Raw genomic sequence first — 21,394 nt, forward strand, 5'->3', positions numbered from 1 at the left:
GACAACATCGCTGTCTACGGTGCGAACATAGGCTGTTGTATGACCCTGCTCTGCTGCATGTGCCAGATGCAGGAGGATCCTGGTGTCTGCCTCAGAATGGTTGCACTTCTGAAGTTTTGTGACATCACAAGGCATGTTGGAGAGCACAGTCTCAAAGCGGGTAGTCAGAAGGAGCTTTCCACGCATGTCATTCTTTGAGATCTGTGTGCTGATGAATGAGAAGAGCTCCTTTTTGTTGTCCTCGTTTTTTAGGAAGCCACTGTTCCATTCATGCTTAGGGATTGGAGTGCTACCATCACCTACTTTTGTCCGTGAACCATTCCCACGTCGTTTCTGTGTCAGATATTTTAGGTGATTTTCCTCTGGGTAGTTGTCCCATACAGCATCAATGCGTTGGGTACTAGTTGTCATTTGGGCCTCCAGGAATGGCATAATGTTGAGCAAGACATACTCGCTGAATGTCTTTGCTGTTGTGGGGCGCATCATGTGGATGACTGCTGCCATATCCAACACCACAACGGTAGCTTGTTTGGCAGAAGCTGCTAGCATTGAGGCATTGAAGAATGTCGGACTTTGTCCCAGATCGCAGAGACCCTCTGTCCGCCAGGCTCGGTGGCTCTCTCTGATTTTCAAACTGAAAGAAGTCTGTCATGTCAGCATTGGGACGTGACTGGAGTGAAAGGAACAGTTGTGTGATTAAAACCATGTTCTGCTTCTGTGTGCCACTGTCCTTGGAACCTTTCTTCTTGGGGCCACTATGGTTGGCGAATGTTAGCATGTTTTTCCGTTTGATGGTATCAGATACTGGTACTTGACCTAATATCATTGAGATGACATAATCTGATTGTTTTTACTTTTGAGTATAGCTTATAATGAGAAGAAAAAAAACAACTTTTGGGGGTAGAAGCTGGCATGGTGACCCAAAAATACTGGATTTTACCCCGATATTACCGTTATATACTAACTATGATGAGTAACCTTGACCTTGAGGGGTAATCTTGACCTCAAATCATTGAAATAACACCAGAATCAGATTCTACGATCCAGAAAACCCATAAAAAGTGGTATCATTTATGATTCTAGGCCTTTCCGTTTTTTGGGGGTGGCAGCCATATTGGATTGTGAAATATGGCAGCACCATGGGGCGCCAATCTTGGCACCCATCTTAAAATGATTAAGTATGGTATGGACAACATCTGTGCCAAATTTGGCGAATTTGCGAGAATCTGAACCAAACGGTCCTTATTTTGCCCCGGGGCCCCCGACTATTACATGGGAAGTCATTCATTTTGCCCATCTGACTGTAACTGCATTATTTTTACAAGTGTATTCACAACACCTAATCTCCATAAGCAGGTAAACATAAGTATAGCATGAGCACAAATGTATTTATTTATTTTTCTTATTATTATTATTATTATTGTATATACCAGTTTAGTGTTTATAGTGTGTTATTATTACTGTGTTATTACCATTTCTATTGATGCCTCTTGTTTTTGCACTATCCCCTTTGCTGCTGTAAACTGCAAATTTCCCCTCTGTGGGACTATTAAAGGATTATCTTATCTTATCTTATCTTATCTTATCTTATCTTATCTTATGAGAAACTACAAGAAACATTCTCAAATATTATACTGAAAAGTGTCAAGAAGAAACTACAGTATTATAGCCGCCAGGAAACTGAGCCGTTAATCTTTCAGCAACTGGCAGCAGTCCTCTAATTACTGTAATTGGCTGGTGAGGAAGCGGGTGTGGTGGCATGGAAGAGCCATGGTAGCACCCTGATCACTGGCCTCTGCCTGTCCTCTGAGCGTCATCGCCTCAGCTGCTCCATCACCTGCAACCACACCACTGTCCTGGATTGTGTTTCGGTAGTTCATACTTTGCATCCAACCCTCCCTTCCAGGTGACCCCATGGGGAGGGTTTCTGAATTTCTGTTCACAAGGAAGGCCTGTAGTTTTTATTCAAAGCTTTCTTGCTGCATAATGCTGAGCTTTTTGTATTTAATTTAATTAACAATAATTTTGTTTCACGTATGCAACTTTCCTTTTAGCTGTCTTCCTTGATTATTGTTATACTAATGATTCTAGGACTTGAAAACCAAATAACTAAATTTGATCTAATAATTCATGCAAAACATTGCATGACTGCATTAATGCATGCAGGGTTATGCTGAAAACAACCTCACAGATGATTTGAATGTATTAAGGATGATGGAGTAAATGCATCGTTCTTATTTCTCTTAGATTTTTTTCACTACTATGCCTCATAAATTTGTTTCTGTAGATGACAGATCTGAGGGACAGGGCAATTTTTGGAGGAAGCAGGAGGAAAGGGAAGGAAAACAACAGAGTATAAGTCTGTCACCCTAGCTTAATGTCACGGCCTGTGGAGAGAGACTCCAAGGCGAGGAACCAAGGGAGCGGTGACACTCCCAGGATGCGCAACCTTTTCCCAAAAGTCGCCCTGGATTGCTCTCTCCACTGGACATCTCAGGAGTGAATGTTCACTTCTTATTGACAATCTATATAAAACAATCAAATAGACTGCAGTTTTACTGTTCTTGTTTCATTATTGTGTTATTTGTTAAACCTCTGTAGACAAATGTGGTAAAATGTACAAATATTTATTTTCAGATAACTGCTTTTTATTATTATCTTTGTGGATTTTCATTAATTCTTTTGTTTCTATAATGCTAGAAATTACAAAATGTCCAAACAAAACAAGTTAAAATGGCCCTAAACATCAGTTTAACAGTGTGCTTCAGCTGTCATCTGTCTGAGGCCTGTCTGGGACCTTTCACTACGCAAATGTATTTGCTCATATAGTAATCAGTGGCTGGAGTTTTTTTTTTATGGTTAATTTGTTTCTTTGAGTTGTTTGTATTCCCTATGGCCTTTTCTTCTGGGAACATCCAATCAACTCCTGTGTAATTGGAGCCGCGTTAAGATGATCTGCAAACGTAAGGACATCATCTCTAATCAAACGCACACAATGTGAACTGTCGCGCTCTGGACAAAGCAATTACTTCTTCACCACTGGTACTTTTGGCCACAATAGGCAGCAGCATGTCCACATGGAGTTTGTTCCTCTAATAAGATGCAGTAAATTTTCTCACTTTTTTCCTTGTAACCTTTAAGAAAATTCATAATTATCCAGACCTGGTAGTCTTTTCATCTAAAGGGTTCATCACAGCCGAGGTACGTGTTCTGCCTTGTCCAGCCTTCATTAAAATATCCATCCTCTATACCACTTCCTCCTGTTTAGGGTGGAGGTGGTGATGGGGAGTCCCCAGTCCATCACAGTGTGTCTTTGCACACAATGTACTATAGAGAAAGACCAATAAACCTATAAAATGCATGTTTTAGGACTGTGAGAGAGACGCCAAAATACTCTGAGAAAAAACCCACACAGGCACAGGGAGAACATAAAGATCTTTGAGGAGATTCCAGGCTGTTTAGAAATAATCATCCAGCTGTCTGTATATTGTGCACTTGACCACTTTCACTTTATTGGATCAGGGAGATGTAGTTTCTTCCCACTTTTCCTGCCCTTTTTGTTGTTTTTTTTTAATTGAAAAAAATGGGCTTCACTTTGTGCTTGTTCTTGTGCGCTCTCTGAGGAATTATAAAGTGCTGTGTGCTTTTATAGACCTCAGCACTACTGAGCCTACAGCTATCCAGCAAAGCAATGTCAAAGAAGTGAGAGTCCCCAAGTACAACAGGACTCGTAACATTTTGCAGGGTCAGTGTGGCTTTCCTTTTATCTCACCTATACTGTTAAATCAAAGCGGGGTCAGCTAGTATCACACTTCATCTCTTTAGACCACAGTTGATCTTTATTTTGGTGGTAATAGATTTCCTCTGGGTGTTTTAACCGATCACAAGTTGAAGTTTTCTGGTAAATTGGTGAAAAAATATAGTGTAAGAAGCATAAACATATACAAAGACTATATGCAAAAGCACATTTAAACTATCCTTGTTCCGTTCCGTTAGAAAAAAACCTAGATACTTTGACCTTATTTGGGGACCTTTTTTGGATTTTTTGCTTTTAATGGACTAATGATCTGAATCATCGACTATATTAATGAATGTGTTTACACAGGACTTGATTATTTAATTTATTATTCATTTTTGTTCTAGTATTGATAGACATATGTTAAATGATTTTGAATGATGTAATCTATTGACCATATGAGGGAGGGAAGGGGAGAGGGTGTGCTGTTGTTTTTTATTTTTATTTACTTTTTTTTTTTAATTATTATTATTATTTATTTATTTTGGTTTAATTAATGTTATGAAAAGTTAAAAAAAAAAAGGGGGGGGGGAATATTGATAATTATATTGTTATTGTAACTCTTATTTCTTTTTCTTTTAATGCCCTCAATAAAGACATCTATACAAAAAAAAACTGTCCTTGTTCTTTCATATTTATATACAGTATGTGTGTGTGTGTGTAATTGCAGATGCCCAACGTTTGCCATCTGCCTCTTTGATGCCTATTATCATTTTATGGATGCTGGTTACCTCATCAAAATGCATGTGAATCTGTCTGCTGTTGCTGATGAAGTGATTCCATTGCCTACTTGCAAAAATGGTACTTGAATCTGAATTGAAGCCAGATAATGTACAAAAACATAGATCTTTTGCAGGTGCTTGAGTCTGGTACTGCTACCTTGGGTGGTATGTTGAAATACTGCTCACATGTTGCAATGATTCACTGAACTTCACAACTTTTTTTTTTCCTGCTGAATGATTCAAAACTGCTGTTCTGCTGTGTATGGATCTGTGATTAAACTAAAGGCTGCAGAGCAGGATTAGTCCGTCTTTGCTCCAGCTCTTGTCTATTTCTCTCCAATCAAGCTATCTAATCTTATTACTTCACTAATTAACTGCAGCCGGTGGTATTTATAGTATCTAGGTCAGCATGCTTGTATGACCTGGCTGGATTTGTGAAGCTGGACTCTTAGTAATAATCTGTGACATTCTGATAAAAATGCTTTTACTCTTTCCTGTTCCTGACAAAAAACAGCGTATTAAGTGATTAACAGTTTATAAAAACCTTTACAAAAATACTGCAGCGATTACACACACTTTGATACTTTGTTTGGCAGCCTTTTTGCTTTAATTACAGCACACATTCAGGTTTACATAACTTCAATAAGACTTGTGTTAATGAAAGGAGAAGTTTTCTCAAGCCCATTCCAAGACTCTTTACATGTGTCAAAATCATGTATCATGCTTTTACAATTTAAACCTCCCAAAAACCACAAAAAACTATTGATGGAAAAACGTTGCAATTCATTCAGGCATTCATGTGACCTCATTTTATGAGAGTTTAATAGTGTTGAACTCTGACCAGGCCAACTAATGCAAACCCAGACCATAACACAGCCTCTCCAGGCATGCTCATTTCATTCAGGGCTGTTCTAACCCTGATGGGCTCATCACTCTGGAACAAAGTAAATCTGGACTCGTCAGACCATCATCCGCTACTCCGGAGTCACATCTTTTTTCCTCCCGAGCAAACTGTAACCATTTTTGATTCATATTGCTTGAAATTGTCTCCACTGTTTGTTTGTTTTTAGGTCTCACCGTTTTGAGCTCTCATCACACTGTGACTGCTGAAAGGTTTTTACTTGCAATATTAAACATTGTGATGAGCTCTATTGTTCATATTCTTTTATTAGATTTCACCAAAACTTGATCATTGATCCCAATCATTCATGATTTTTTTCCCGTCAGTATTTTTTCGTCAAACATAATGTTGCACCACTACTGTTTCAGGTTAGAATGATGTATTGGACAGTTCTTCACCCAGTTGTAGCAGTTAAAAGAATATATTTGTTTTGTTTGTTTCATACAGATTAATATGTTGAAATTTCTGAAATACAGTAACTCATTTCCACAACCACAGAATGTGTCTTCTGACATGCTTCTCCAAGTAATACGAAGCTTCTTACTGCATCAGTTAAATAATTTGTTACAAGCTGACACATTTTAATCACAGCATCACTTTTCCAATGTGAGACTACCTATTTGATTAGTTTAATCCAGATCACCATTTCAAGAAACCTTTTGATGTTAATAACTCTTGCTTTAAAGAATTTGCATCAATTTTTGGCCAAAACTCTGTCTCCTTGCAAGTCAAATACAGCTGTGACCTTCAATGAGACACATCTTTTGAAACAGCTAAGAGGCAGTCTGAAGAATAATGTGAAGCGACAGGAATGATCACCACTGACCTGCCCACACAGGCAAACATTCAGTCCATAAACTTTCTCACAAGAACTTCCTCCAGTCTATTAAAGTCACAATAAAATGATTTCTTCGAATGCTGTAAGGCAAAGGTTACCCCCTTAGCCTCGGCTTTTGCGTCACGTTGAGGGACCTCTTTTGAAGGATACAAGGTTGCTGAAAGTTGAGAAATGAAAAGAATCAACAAAAACGCATTAAAATAAACACATGTCTGTTAAGAATTTTAACTTACCCATGACAACATGGATGCAGCAAAGTAAAAATCGGATTCTGATTGAAAGGCTGAACTGTGAATCGTTAGTCTTCCTACTCACGGTGAGTGTTTTCTCAACCACGCTCTCTTTGTCTGCTCTCTTAGTGCTTTGCAATCACACTCAAAATGAATCATCTACCACTCCATATGTATTGTTTCTGACCAGGTTTCATGCTGCGCTGGCATTGGTGCTGCAGATGAACAAACCTCAGCTGAACCGTGTCGCTACCACCCTCATTCTCTGAGTTTGTACCCGGTGCCCTCCTCTTGGTTTAACACGAGTTGTACTCAGGGTGATGAGCAATGCATCAGAGTCCAGTCTCTTTCTGACTAGATGCATAAACACCAGCACCGGCGAGAATGAAATGTTTTTGTATTCTAAAAAGACAAAGCTGACAAGCAAGTGAGCTAATCGGAAGAAATATGCCTATGTTTTAAAATAAAAACACTACCGGTAATTAACTAATTGCAAATCTCCACTTAATCAAGCTGGATTTTACTCTGTGAAAATGCTAATTCAATAGCTGATTTCCCAACATCTATTATTATATTCTTAAATTAGAGGAGCCTTGTCCCTTGTAAGAAGCCATATTAAAGGATCTGCTGAAGATCACACTCAAAGACCTGTGATTATTAATTTTCACTTCCATACTCTACCTGACACCTTGGAAGAGGAAGCGTGGCAGGTTAGGAGGAGCAGTTGCTTTGAAAATTGCTGACTATCTGTGTGCACGTAGCCGATGCATGCATGCAGTATCTGCTAGTATACTTGTTTGCAAGATTTTACTGTTGCCTATATTTTAATCCAAATTTTGGCTACTCTGGTTGAGTATTTACCAGACTCCAGATCTGGCTCCCCCACTGTCTAGGTATACATACCTGGTCGCCTGAAACCCAGCAACCACAGCCAACTACAAGCAGTCAGCATCATTTGTCACTTTCACCATAAAGCTTTGCACATGGGCTCCTTGTAGGGTTGCCACCCGTCCCGTAAAATACGGAATTGTCCTTTATTTGAGAAAAAGAATGTTGCGTCCCGTATTTAACTAATACGGGACACGATTTGTACCGTATTTTCATTAACTTTTACACCATATTCTAGTTGAATTATTGAAATAAATTAACTTTTACACCATATTCTAGTTGAATTATTGAAATAAATTAACTTTTACACCATATTCTAGTTGAATTATTGAAATAAATTTACTTTTACACCGTATTCTAGTTGAATTATTGAAATAAATTACCTTTTACACCATATTCTAGTTGAAGTATTGAAATAAATTAACTTTTACACCATATTCTAGTTGAATTATTGAAATAAATTAACTTTTACACCGTATTCTAGTTGAATTATTGAAATAAATTACCTTTTACACCATATTCTAGTTGAATTATTGAAATAAATTAACTTTTACACCATATTCTAGTTGAATTATTGAAATAAATTAACTTTTACAGCATATTCTTCACCTGTAGGCTATATTATACATCTTGGCTGATGTGGACATACATAGCATAGGAGGATATTTCAGTTGCTAGTATGGTTGTCTGTCTGTACAGTCATACAAGTTCAATGCTATTAAAGCACTTTAAACTTTAAATCAAAGCATTTAGTTTTTTCATATAAAATAAACACATTTTTATTCAGTTTAGAAGTTTTGGGGCTTTTTTTTTGGCTCCTGCGCTGCTGAAATCAGGACGTCCCTTATTTCTATTTCTGAAAGGTGGCAACCCTAGCTCCTTGTACACTCAACTAAAAACTATATGTAACTGTGTGAAGGTGTAAAGCACAGCGGAATTAAACTATGAGAGTAGCATGCAACAAAAGCAAAATCAGACATTGTATCATGTTGCATGAAGCAGTTCCCATCCTTGTTTTCTGTTGGGTTTTTTTCCCACCAAAAACACTGGGTTGTGTTTCCTGTCATGGCTGCCAGCGGTTATAGTTGCATCCCTGCAGCTTTCTGTCTGGCTGGCAAACCTTTTTCCATTTTTGCGTGATGAATCTGGTGCTGGCTGAGTCTTTCAGCAAAGCTGTCTCCTCACTTTCACTGCCCAACACTGAGACAACCTGGCTCTCTGCCCTTTCAGCCTCCTTCTCCTCCTGCCCTCTCACATTGTGTCTGACCACCTCATGTGCCCCAAACCTACAACCTGCCCCCCCACCCTGCGGACCCACAACAGCACTCCATCTAGTGATGATGTAAACTAAGCTAGTCACTAACACCAACACGCCCTCTTCCATTATTCATCTCTCTCTTTAATGAGTTTTCCATCCACCTCTCAGTATCTACCTAAATTAAAAGAAACAGTTGCTTTGAGTATCATCAAAGCCTTGAGCATCTATTTTTCATTGAGGGATCCCTATATGATGAACAGCACAATGAGACAGTTACATGTGGAATATTTGAATATTGTATTTTCCAGAAGAGCGGGGGCCCTAAAAAAACAACATCAGCTGGAAAACACAAGGCTACACTGAACCTAGTTTGTCATTCACATAAGTTTCCTCAAACCTAATCATATCAACTCTAGCTTGATTACTTTAAGAAACAGAGATCTGCTCATACCGTAATATTCCCAGCAGTCTAGTCAAATACTATGGAAATGAGGTTGGGAATTGTTCCTCCCCTGTGACCCTCTTTTCCTTTTAACACTATAGTGCTGTCTAGGCTTTCACTGGCGTGCCAGGCCTAACGATAGAGTGTCAATCACACAAGTAATATGTTTGTTTACATACCTGATCATGAAAAGGAGGCCAGATAAATATTTGATGGCATCTTCAAGTTACTCAGGAGCTTTATGACCCAATGCTCAGGTTGGACCTCTGCACCTACAGTCATTGTTAAACACTGCGAGTGATATGAAGAAGCGTCTTGCTGTTTTCTCAGTAGTGAAACAGTGGATGAAGTGGTCCTTGTGATAGAAGCACCCATTCAGTTGTAGATGTTCTGTGACATTATGTTGGGGGATCATATGCACTAATAAGGATTTTCTTCTGTATTCATTATATGCCAATCATCACTCAGTCGCTGTGACCTCGCCTTGACTCTTGTGTACCAACACTTGTGTACCCTTCACGCACTTCACATGCATCGTCCCAGTAGACAGAGCTTAGCCAAGCATGGATCTGCACCCGTCTGTGCTCTCCATCCTGCAGACATCCAGCAAAAGATGCTACATTACTCTACCCACACACACACGCACACGTGGAGCAGTTACTCTACACACTGAGACAATGTGAAACGTATAGTCCAAACAAAAGCCAAGGAAAAGACAAAGAACGAGTGGGTTGGGAGCGAGAAAGAAGGCTGGAGATGAGACAAAAGTCTGCAGCAGCGAAAGAGCAATTAAGAGCTTAGTCATGACAGGAAATCTCGTCTAACTTTTTTTTAATTATTGTGCTACTCCAAATATAATACTTAAAATGAAAACATTAAGGAACTGTCAGATAAAAGTTCTCACTGATTATTAGCCTTAAAAAAAACATTGCTTTAATAGAAATCTGTTATCTCAAGATGAGTTTCAGAGTTCTTATTTTAATTTTACTGCTTGATTTAAAGATAACTCTTTCATGGTAATTCAGAAAAGATTCTTGAGAATGATTTCATTTTCTTCTCATCAAGCACCTTCTGCACCCTTATTTAGCTAATTTAAATTATCAATTTTTTCTATTAACAAGTTTCAAACATGCCTGTTTATGTTTAAGTTCATTCATTTCAAACAAGACATTCCAGGCACTTTTCATAATTTTTTTCTGTTATCATCAGATATTCATTCTTATTCAGTTAGAGGTGGGAAGAACTTTCATTTACCTCTTTGTCGTACCTGCAGTCACCAATCCTTTATCAAATTCCATGGCCCTCAACTCTGGAACTGTTTAGATAGATCTCTTAAGTTAGTGTCATCCTTAAAAATGTTTAGGACCAGCTTACTGGGGTATCTTTTATATAAACAAAATTAACAGGCTATTCGTACTGAAATGAAATTGCCATTTCATGGATATTTTTGTTTGGGTGTTTATTGTATTTTTCTTTGTTCCTTTTACCTTTTCTTTTTCCTTTCTATTCTTTTTCTATTGATTGATTTGTTTTGGTGATTTTGTATTGAGGGGGAGGATTTTTTATAAGCCCTTCCGGCTTCTTTTCCTCTCCTGCACAAATTATTTGTCCTTGTATGATAAAAAATTACTGTTGTCATTGTGCAAATAAATAAATAAATAAAATAAAATAAATAAATAAATGGCTCACATGTCGGCTATTTGACATACTGTATGTTTGGATGAAACTGAAAGAATTACTTAAACATAAAATATGGCGCTGACAGCACCATGTAAGTATCTGTTGGTTAAAGAAATATAAATGAAGTATTTGAAGTAAAACCTTAAGCCCACTAACTGTTACAGTGATTGTGTATATGAATGATGAGCAGGGTGACTGCTCATCATTTCATTGCTGGATGAGCAGAAGTGCATTTTACATTAGAAAGCAATGAAGTTGGTAGCTTCAGTAGAGCAGCTGAAATATTATAATAAGAAGACTCGAATGACTCTTGTCAATCTATTGTAGATCTGTTCAGTCTCTTTCTTATCAAACCAATTAAACTGACCTGCCATTATAAAAGCACCATCATTTGCCTTGCCCTGTGTCTTCTGACTGCATTGTGCAGTGAAAACAAGCTTGATATTTATTTCATGAGGGTTCAAGTGTTGTCAGGACAGCTGATAAGGTGATCAACATCAAAGCACAAGGCTGAGCTGGTAAGACAAGCAGATAGATCTTCCCAATTACAAGCATCTAATTACCTTGTTGTAGCTCCTTAAATACAACATTACATGTCCAGTTCCTGCATTATTTTTATTTTTTTACCCCATCCGTTTCCTCTTTCCTTTTTTGCCACCATATGTCCCCCAGGGTCTCTCTGAACCCCCTAAATAATGCACACAGTGATGAGCTTCAAGAGGCTGGATGATGGATCACTCTCCTCCTTCTGGAGCTGTTGCATTCTTCTTCTACTCAAGCTTATTTATCATTTTCATAATGACGCTGCTCTCAGGTGAATCTCTAAATATCTATATTTACAAGCGACAGTCTTTAATAATATCCACATTTTTTTCCTCTGTGTTCCAGTTTTGAGCCTGTGACATCACAGGAAAAATAGGCCATACAAGTGCTATGTGACTCTAGATAAAGAAAAAGGTTTTCTCTTTTTATTTTCCAATAATAACAACATTCAAACCACTGAAGCATTTATTTTTTTTAAATGTGTTGAGTCACTTATTTGTTTCAAATATAATTTCTGGGAGAAAATACATAGCAGTGCTGTTGCTATCAATAGTGCTATTCAAAAAGTACTTTTCAAAGAATATTCTCCATCTAAATTGATCTAATGAATGAACCTAAGTTCTTAACATCATAAATAATGCATCAAATATGAAGTCAACCAATGGTCTATTTTAAATAAATGAAATTTTAAAGCTCTGCCGAGAAATTACTTCAATAAAAACAGTATAAAACAAAATGAACTGTAATCAACTGTACAGTTCAGGAAGAGAAATAGCTCCTCAATAACCTCTCAAAAATGCAACATTAATCTGAAAGAACTCATGTACTAAAAACATTTTATTTTTAATGCATAGTTATGCATGACTGTTAAATTTTCCAAAATGATGTCTCATATCAAAAAGCATAGGACAAAGGCCTTAAGGTTAAGCATCCCTGCGGAGAAACAGTCCCACAAGCATCGCAACTCCTTTTAAGCTTTACTGGTGTTATTAACACTTGCAAATTTGAATGCCCTGCCTTGTCACCGTCTTTGCTTAAATTAAACATCTGTCTGTTTTCATTTACGTATGTTTCAGTCTTGTGATCATGATATCTCTTGAACACCTTGAAAGGATTTATCTGAATTTAGGCACGGCACCCAGTTGGACTTAGCTGATAAGCTGATTAGAATTTGATGGCCAAAAGTCAAACTTTGTATGTGGTTCTATGTTGCTCATGTTACATTTTTCAGTCATAGCTCAAAATTGAATTAGCTGTTTAGTGCAGAAATCCATGCAAATGATTATGAATCGAAAACATCGATAATAAGTACTGTTATGTGCTCGGATGTACATAAATTGCTCTAATAAAGAACTGAATGACTGCAGGTGGTCGTGGGTGGCTTGTAGCTTGCATTACGGAGCACAAGTCTTTCCCTGACCCTGCACCCCAACCTGGGACTTGCTGATTGGGCCGGAGCTTCGGGAGCTGTGTGCTGGCCTGCGGTCCCCACCCCTGGTCATCCCGTTGCTGCCCCCCCCTTCTCCTCCCTTTTCTCTCTTTTGTCCTGCAGGTGGCCGTGGGTGGCTTGTAGCTTGCATTACGGAGCACAAGTCTTTTCCTGACCCTGCACCCCAACCTGGGACTTGCTGATTGGGCCGGAGCTTCGGGAGCTGTGTGCTGGCCTGCGGTCCCCACCCCCGGTCATCCCGTTGCTGCTTCCACCTGCCTGCTGTGCTGTTGCCGTCCCTGACCCACCAGTCTGGCCCTCGGCAGGAGGGTCCCCCCTGATGAGCCTGGTCCTGCTCAAGGTTTCTTCCCTCCTAAAGGGGAGTTTTTCCTTGCCACTGTTTGGCTTAAGGTTTGGCTTAAGGTTTTTCTCCCACTAGGGGAGTTTTTTACCTGCCATTGTTTATGTAATATCTGCTCGGGGGTCATGTTCTGGGTATGGGTCTCTGTAAAGCGTCTAGAGACAACTCTGTTGTATTAGACGCTATATAAATAAAATTGAATTGAAAAATTGAATTGAAAATTGAATGAAATGTGACCTCACCAATAACAGTCATAATTCTACATGAATGCTATGTTGTATATAAACACATGGACCAAGTACCTACTGTTACTATTCTGTTCTCTGATCAGTTTTAATGATGTTCATCCAAATAAAACAAAACAATAATCCACTCCTCAACCAGATTCACTGTGGATAAACAACTATAAACAGATCACTTCAACTTTATGTAGAGAAGTGGAAATAAATATTTTGTTGCATTTGTGATTCAGCAGCAGATTGGTATTGCTCATTTATTTCCAAGTAGCATTTTTTTCTTCTTAACACTGGCCATCAGGTTTCCATCATTTATAATACCGCTTTAAAGATTTTGTACCAGATACTGCATACATGGCAGCAACTGTGATTCACTGTGGTCACATTCAGTCATGTGGCTCTCAAGACTGAACTCACAAGACTTCAGCCCTAAGTGTGGTGTGACCCCTGGTGGTTAACGAATAGTTCAAGTCGGTTTATTTTCAGCATGTCCTCAACAAAGCAACGTTAATTGCACATTATATACCCCATAACATTCGACTGAACATAATTTCTTCATGCATAATGTATTTTTCATGAGAGCTTTTCTATTTTATCATCTAATGAAGCATTTCAGTCAGTTAGCAAAAAGACACTTTTGATGCCCAGAATAAGCCATGTCTCTCTTCAGTCGGGTTTCTGGGTTCTGCTCATTCTGACCTTGTTTAAGGCTCATCTTCCCACTATTTACTCGTTTGACTCCCTTGAGATTCATGGAATTATTTGAGACTACCCTTGATGATTTAATGGCAAACCTCAGTTACCATGTGTGTCATGGACCGAAGACTTGTAATAGTCCTATACACCTGTTACTGAGATGCACTGTACATTATTTAGCAAAAAACAGATAAAAGCCTGCATTAATTTAAGCTAATAGGTAAGAAACCCCCATTAGAAAAGAACTGCAGTGATGAATATGCTTCAGCTAGTAAAAAGATTATTTAACCATAACTGATGCAGTAACAAGCTTTTTTTTTTTTTTGATTTTCATCCAGCAAGCAAAATTACTAAGGGAATTTCAAAATCTCCTGAAAAAAAATTAGAGATATAAAGGTGATCATAGATCACTGAAATGTTAAGGGAAATCCAAGCAACTCAATGTGAGAGAATAACTCATAATATTTGTATTGAATTTCCACACACACTGTGAGAATACTCAGAGTAGTGTGTCTCAAACATTGTGTAGCCATATGAAAGGCAATTGTCAGTGATACATCGACTGCTAATAATAATGAAATGCATCATCTTTCTAGGGACATAAAGATTGGACTCTGCAGTGATGGAAAAATGGCATGCGGGCCAATGAGACCAGATTTACAGATTGATGAGCACATCAGGATAAGAGGCACTGCAGATGAGGCAATACACCCATCAGTGCCTGCTGTTAGAGTAGTGTTACAATCTGGGGTTGCTTTAGTTTGTCAACGAGACGAAGTATGTCAAAGTTATATGTGCCCCTTCATGATGACAGCTCCAGGATTCATCAGGCTCAAATAGTGCAAGAGTGGATCAGGAAGCATGAGATTAATTATCACATGTGAACCGCCCACATCAGAGTCCACACTTTAACCCCGGTAAGAGTCTTCAGGAAGGCTTTGCACAGCATTCCAACTTTCCCATCATCAATACAAGATTTTGGCAAAACTTTAATACAACTTTGGACAGAAATAAATGTTCGGATATTGCATTCATTTATCAAAATGAGCCCACTGCAAATGCAAGCTACGGTATATCCAAAGCAAATGATGGTCCATCACATTGTGTGATTATTCAGCTCCATCAAGCCGCTGTACGGGTATATTAAGCACAAAGAAAATGTCCTTAAAAAAAACCAGAGGACTCAAGGTGACTCAGTCCAGCATGTGGAATGAAAACGTTCTGATAAAGTCTACACAGGAGTGCATGGATGGTACAGCGCAGTGATACACAGCTTTCTACTGTCTGAGCGTAGAACAATACTGAACTATGAATGCATGCCCCACTGAGATTATCAGAGGTCATATTTGCTGAGCCACATTTCAGATTTTCCATTTACTGCTGGAAAGTGGAGCAGAACACAAAATGTACTTTAGTCCCCATAGAGTAGAGCCAGGTTGTGGCAAACTCCCTGAAATGTACCACTTTACTTGTCATTAATGTAAGTAGTGTAAACCGTAGTTTTATGGGCTTATGGCGCTCACCGTTTCACAATTATTTTGTTTGGTATTACTCATTTTAAGATTTTAATATATATAACTGCTTTAATAGTGCAAGCAAAAATAAGTGCTTAAAAAACATTAAAGAAACATCTTTTGAAGCAGAAAGGATTATTATTACTAATATATTACTAATATTTATTGTCCCCGTTGGCTATTGGATGTCACAGGCATGTGATGTTCCTTGGAATTAGATTATGTCAAAAGAAGATGTATTCCTTTAAAACAGACCTTAACAAACGCATGGTGACACACACTCAGTCAATTTTAACATGAGTCATACCAGAAAATAAAATATTTGAAACTGTGTGAATGTTTTCTAATGGATGAACCAAGCTGCTCTTTCACCACGCATGTATCATTATTGTGAAAAACCTGAGGTGGAGGAAGGAAATGTCAAAGCAAACCTGATATAACATGACTGCAGCCTGACTGAATAGAATAATAGCTTTCTGGGTTTATCGGATTCAAATAACAGCACAAGTGCTTTAGATAACGCTCACAGAGGACCATGTGATACTTAAATTATGCACAATGTGATATTCCTATAGTACCTTTTAACTTATGTAAAATAAAAATAATAATAAAATGAAACACTTTTTACATTTGGGCTGTCACTTTAATTATTTCCATTAATTTATATTATTTTAAAGAAGAGAATAACATCAATGGATTTTGATATGACCCAGTGATTTTTAAACATTTAATTTTGGGAATAAATGACATTATGATGTTGATTGGGTCTCAGTGTGTCAGTTTGATTTCTGGCCACTCTCATATCCAGCATAAGGTAACTGTGCAGAAACTAAATACTGTATGCAATTGGATGTTAGAATGCCCTAAATGATTAAATAATAAACAGTTACATCTAGTCAGTTAACCATATACAACATGGACAAGTTGCCAGTCCATCACCAGGCTGTGTTACATATCAGTACAGCATCTCTCTCAAAAGGCACAATTAAACCATGCTTGCAGCTTCCTCTGAGCAGAAAATACACCAAGGCAAGCACGTTGAAAAACTTGGTTTTCAAATTACATTTAGAAGCAGGTTTGAGATTCAGGGACAAACTCCATCTGCTGACAGCGTCGTCAGAACCACGAGAGCAACTACTCTGGTCTTTGTGGTGACAGCTGTCTCAGTCTCAGTCATCTGTGCAGTGAAAATGATGCTTCATGTTAATATTGCATGTATATAGATTTCTTGAGCACTGTAAAAGGAATTCCTATCATATATAATTTTTCAAGTTTATCCTGTCATCTTTCATTTTCTTTTTACCAGTAACTTAAAAAAAAAATGCAGAACATCCAAACACTAAAGCAGCTGAAAGGCAAGACAGCTGTCACCTGCATGGAAACAAAGTTAAACCGAAGTAGATCTATCATTTCCATTTGTCGTTATCTTTTTGTATTGCCTGTTTGCAAAAACTACTTTTGGAAATTCTGAAAACACTAAAAGTAAGTATCTAGTAATCAGTTTTAGAATATTAAACCTTACTTTACTAAAAATTTTCCATAGTTTCCTTACATCATATTTCCATCACAAGTCCACAAACTGAACAACCGTTTAATTTTTCACAAGAATACATTTTATTACCCAAATACACAGTAATCTTTAGACATGATGATAAATAAAATATACAGTTTGATCTGGAACAGAATTCATTCCACAGTGATAACCTTCCTGAGCTGAACACAATCTGAGACTCTTCAACAACATGTAAAACTCATGCTTAGTGTAAGAAATTACAAAGAAATGTATGCGTGTCCTGAATGAAGACTATTCTTGCATTAGCGAATGCTGGGAGAAACCTTGTTATCACATGATGACTGCCCCCCGGCTTTCGGTCCATGATAGCTTGAAATCTAGACAATGGTTGTGACATCAGCCATCAGGTTTCGTCCTGTGACTGTAAGTAAATTGGTTTGGCCTGCTTCCTAAGGCGCTGCTGAGCTCGCAGCTTCCTGCCCTTCTGAGTGGCCAGTCCCATCGGTGGGAGGTAGGTCTACATGAGAAGTTAGAGACCAAAGTACTGTAGTAAAATAACAGTTAACAGAAATATGGCACAAACATATAAACTGTCGACTTTAATACTTACAGCCCTTGGATATGGGTTCCTGTAATGTAGGCCTGATAAAAATAAAAATTCAGAACAAGATTGCGTCAGTGATAAGTGTCAAAATTGCTTCAAATCATGAAATAACTGTAAAAACAGCCTAACAGAGTTTCCCAACTTAGCAGGAACAATCCCCTCTAATAAAAATAAAAAAATCAGTAGGCACTTTAATGTTCTTAATTGCACCAGTGATTGCAGAGGGACACACACTCACACAGTTGGAGCGTGTTGTCTTTCTTTCTTTATCAAGGTTTTGTTTTTGTATCAAATATAGCATAACAACAAGGTAACGGGTTTTTTTTTTTTTTTAAACACTGGTATACCTTTTAAAAAAATGAGGATTAAATCCTTTCCCACTGCTAGTAGAAGAAGTGCTTTTAGCGTTTGTAAATGTTACAACTTTCTCGGGAAAAAAATAAAATAAAATAATTGGGAACAGCTCATTTTTTTAGTTTTTCTTACTAGAAACATATTTACTGATTGTAAAGTTTGACTCATGAAGGCTGATTTTGATTTAGGCCTTGAATTTGGGCCCGCTGTGTTACTGTTGCTTATCAATGCTTTCAATTGAATAAGACAAGAACAATACAACATCTTTGAATTACTTAGAAACTGTTAAAGTGAGAACAGAGTTGCTAAATTTAAAAAAGGTTCTGGAACATCTCTCTATCATACCTATTTCTATCCTTGCTTCACATTCTTCAATACACTTCTTTATTGCTTCTTGATCTGTAATCTAAAAAAAAAAGAGAAAGAAATCACCAGGAACAAAGTGTTAATCTTGCAGCCTGTCATAAATTACTGTTTGTCCATATATGTGAACACTGCATTGAATTGGTTGTACCTCTTGGTTCTGTCTGAACAGAGTGCGCGCCTCTTGCACCATGTACTTTCTCTCATTTGCTGTGTCTCCTTTAACTCCACCTTGTGCTTGCCAGGTCCGGGCGATGCGAAACACACGCATATACAGGGACAACACTGTGCTGCGAGTAGATGCTGTCATTAGGTCTCAAATTCTGAAACAGCATGGACATGAACAACAAAGTAAATCATTTGTGAGGACACTACAAACACTACCTAATACTATTATTGACCTTTTACTTATGCCTGCCTAGAGACTCTGTAACATTGTCGCTCGTTTCATGCTTGTGAATTGAACGTGTCCTCGCGTATACTAACTCACCCACGCAAAACATGATAGAACATAGTGGTTTATTACAATCTTGTATCTAAAAGATTGACGACTAAAAAAGTTATATAAACACAAAATTCTATGATTTGAAAACCATTTAAACTTAAACTAGGATTTTGCTTATTATAAACACATTAAATGTAACATATTCCAATGTTGAGATTGAAATATTTAAGAGATTTCCTTGTATTTATTTTCATAATTATTTCAACATCTCACACTGAAAACTCCAAGTGTAACGTATAAATCTTAGGTATGACATTTTTCTGTGTGGCAATTGATTGTATGAATTACTGTCTGAGTAAATATTTACTACCAGTAATAGTATTATTAACATCTTACATACCATTATTGAAATAAGTAGGATTATTATTAGTTTTAATGTTATTAACACCAGTCACAACTGTTGCACTAGTTTTGGTGGGGGGTTGAAAAAAGAGGGGGGTTGCGGTGTGCCATAACCTTGTTAAATAAACAAGACCTTCTGTAAACAAGCTCTGGATAGCATCATTTCATCCTGGAAACAGTACATATCACCCAGCATGATCAGTGGCTTCACAGATGATTATGTTATAAGTCATGGACACCAGTGACCCCATATTATTAAAAACAACATGCATAACTCCACTTTAGTCTTAACAACACAGAGTCTAAAACTTTGACTAGTCAGAATATATTATAATTTTCTCACTTCACATCATCCCCTCTTAGATAAGCTCAGGCCCAACAAAAAGGAGTAGCATCCCTTCCTTTATTTATTTAGCACAGCAGAGTTTTAGTTTAGTTTAGTTTAGTTTGTTTTGGGACCAGCAATAAAATGTCTTCACTGACAACTGGTTGGAAAAATCTTCTTAAGCCCATGCAGTGATTTCCACTACTAAATTATTCTGAGGGTCCAAAGATCATGAACAGTCAGTATTAGCTGTTTGGTTCTCATCTTTATACATGCAACTGTGACTGAGGTGGAAGAGCAAGTGGGTATCCTTAGAATGTGAAACCCCAAACTTTCCTGATATGAGGGCTAAAGCAGCACCAAGCATGGCAGCTTGATAGGTCTCACTGTGTGTGTGTGTGTGTGTGTGTGTGTGTGTGTGTGTGTGTGTGTGTGTGTGTGTGTGTGTGTGTGTGTGTGTGTGTGTGTGTGTGTGTGTGTGTGTGTGTGTGTGTGTGTGTGTGTGTGAGCGAGAAACATACTGTAATGATTAAAGATCATACATGTGTGCAGACATTTTTGCATTTTGAGATTTCTTAAGCTTATTTGAAATATTTAATTACATTTTAAAAACAGCCTCGTTACTCTATTTCATTCCGGCCTTTAAATAAAAACTATCCAGTTAAATTGCTCCATCCGGATAGAGTGAATTTGGTTGTGGTTGTTTCAGATGTTCTTGTCCAGTTTTGTTCTTACATCTGTTCCCTCAGATTCCTGCAACTAAACTTGGATGTACATTCCAATAAAGGTTAGGATAAATGATAACATGCCTCTGAAGTTTGACTTTTTGCACCATTACAATACTTATAGGCAACTAGTCATCATATCTCCTGCTCTCTGAAACACATGTTAATGCTCAATAGTACACATATATGGTTCTTTAATATATTTGCATTATACTAAGATACATTCATTTTCAATGGCTTTTGTCCTTAATGGCTTTTTCCCCCTTACATTACTTTTACTTTTATACTTTAAGTAGTTTCGAAACCAGTACTTTTATACTTTTACTTGAGTAAAAAACTTGAGTTGATACTTCAACTTCTACAGGAGTATTTTTAAACTCTAGTATCTATACTTCTACCTGAGTAATGAATGTGAATACTTTTGACACCTCTGTTAGTCTGCGACTATTGAAACAACCAAATGTATCGATACTACAGCTGTTTCAAGTGTTACCATCCTTCACCACTAGACGCCACTAAATTGTATTATGGTCTGTTTACGTCAGTGTTACATGACTGACAAGGATGTTTTTAGTGTATATTCTGATATGTGTTGAAATTAAAAAATATCAGAAATGATAATATTTATTTATCTGTGCTGCTCGTGTTTCCCCAAATACAAATGACGTTACCACATGACACATAATAATGATTCCTAACGCCGTATTGTCTTAAAGTAAGACATTGATATACAAATAAAAGCAACTTGATCTGCATTGATATTTGAGGCTTCCCATCTCATTGGTGCTAACCTCAATTTCTTAAAAACATTTGTATAAAAATTGACCTACCGGCTGAACCTGAAGAAGCTAGCAGGTTGCTAAGGCAGCAGCACTACAATTGTCGCTCGATGATGACGCAATCCATAGGAAAAAAACTTTATTTATAAAAAGACATTACGGTGACAAACTATTTTTTTTTATTGTTAATATTATTCTAATCAACATCATGACAGTCAGGTGACAAACAACAGAACAATAACTTACACGAACAAGAAAATAAATAAATTGGGAATAGAAAGAAGAGGAAAATACAAAAAATGCAAATATATATTAACAAAAAACGAAATACATTCAAAAATGTTCGTAAA

At 37.5% G+C, this 21,394-nt stretch overlaps 1 protein-coding gene across 1 annotated transcript; it reads right to left on the reverse strand.

Moving 5' to 3' along the window:
* Positions 1–17,113: 17,113 nt before the first annotated feature.
* Positions 17,114–21,161, reverse strand: lyrm1 (LYR motif containing 1). The gene is made up of 5 exons (XM_061708887.1): positions 21,096–21,161; positions 18,520–18,691; positions 18,351–18,411; positions 17,658–17,689; positions 17,114–17,564 (listed from the first exon to the last, which is right to left on the reverse strand). The coding sequence occupies exons 2-5, from the start codon at positions 18,676–18,678 to the stop codon at positions 17,451–17,453; spliced, it is 366 nt and encodes a 121-aa protein (XP_061564871.1). The 5' UTR covers positions 18,679–18,691; positions 21,096–21,161; the 3' UTR covers positions 17,114–17,450.
* Between the last annotated feature and the right edge of the window lie 233 nt (positions 21,162–21,394).

Source organism: Cololabis saira, chromosome 19 (assembly GCF_033807715.1).
Source record: "Cololabis saira isolate AMF1-May2022 chromosome 19, fColSai1.1, whole genome shotgun sequence".
NCBI classification, from domain to species: Eukaryota; Metazoa; Chordata; class Actinopteri; order Beloniformes; family Belonidae; genus Cololabis; species Cololabis saira.

Bases quoted from the DNA above. Each gene is read 5' to 3' on its own strand.
- lyrm1 (XM_061708887.1), bottom strand. From the start codon at position 18,678: ATGACAGCATCTACTCGCAGCACAGTGTTGTCCCTGTATATGCGTGTG. The intron at 17,690-18,350 runs GTATGATAGAGA...TATTTTTATCAG, and splicing joins TGAAGCAAGGATAGAAATAG to GCCTACATTACAGGAACCCA. The intron at 17,565-17,657 runs GTAAGTATTAAA...CTTCTCATGTAG, and splicing joins GGAACCCATATCCAAGGGCT to ACCTACCTCCCACCGATGGG.